The sequence below is a fragment of the Nanorana parkeri genome, unplaced genomic scaffold, assembly GCF_000935625.1.
Source record: "Nanorana parkeri isolate BGI_ZX_2015 unplaced genomic scaffold, ASM93562v1 scaffold588, whole genome shotgun sequence".
In the NCBI taxonomy this organism is placed as follows: Eukaryota; Metazoa; Chordata; class Amphibia; order Anura; family Dicroglossidae; genus Nanorana; species Nanorana parkeri.
This window is the reverse complement of record NW_017306856.1, coordinates 783,964-784,557: the sequence shown is the minus strand read 5'-3', so window position 1 is coordinate 784,557 and position 594 is coordinate 783,964. Positions and strand designations below refer to the sequence as shown.

At 54.9% G+C, this 594-nt stretch overlaps 1 protein-coding gene across 1 annotated transcript in view; it reads right to left on the bottom strand.

Moving 5' to 3' along the window:
• Positions 1-594, bottom strand: part of SCRIB (scribbled planar cell polarity protein) — a 127,989-nt gene that overhangs the window by 4,803 nt on the left and 122,592 nt on the right. Inside the window, exons 42-43 of the mRNA XM_018562648.1 lie at positions 314-453; positions 189-226 (exon numbers count right to left, since the gene is read on the bottom strand). Coding sequence (XP_018418150.1) covers positions 189-226; positions 314-453 — 178 coding nt within the window. The remainder of the gene's footprint in view (positions 1-188; positions 227-313; positions 454-594) is intronic.

Below are 594 nucleotides of genomic sequence, written 5' to 3'. Positions count from 1 at the left end.
TATATATATTTCCCCCCATATTCTTCACCAAGACACCCCGCTGTGCTGCTAATTAGATACCAGAGAAACGGGACAAGAGGTAAACACTAGGGACAAGGATGATGGTGGGTGAATTAGGAGGATCATGGTGAACAGGCGGGGAACGCTCCCACAACACCAATAGAGGAACACTACGCTCCTGTACTCACCAGTCTCCCGGGGGACGTCAGCAGACGGGGGCTGTAATCTGCAAACGGACAGAAAGTCACAACCGTGCACAATGACAAATCTTCAGTCAGACCTTTCTCCCTTTCCTGCAGATATCGTGGCTTACCTTCCAGAGGGGTCGGTGACGGAGTGGGAGCTGGGGACGGGGACTCCACCAGCTGGTCTAGTGTGCTCCGTTTCCGGTTCTCCTTGGAGCGAGCGATCACAACCTGAGCCTTAAGCGCATCCTGTTCCAGAGATTTCATCCTGCCGAGGAGAGGCAAAGAAGACATGAGAGGAGAAGCGGCAGGATGGAGATGAAGATGTCACACAGACAGTGGTGGAAACAGCCAGGAAGAGATGGGCAAGAGACACTGGGGGGGGGGGGGGGGGGGGGGGTGAGTGAGG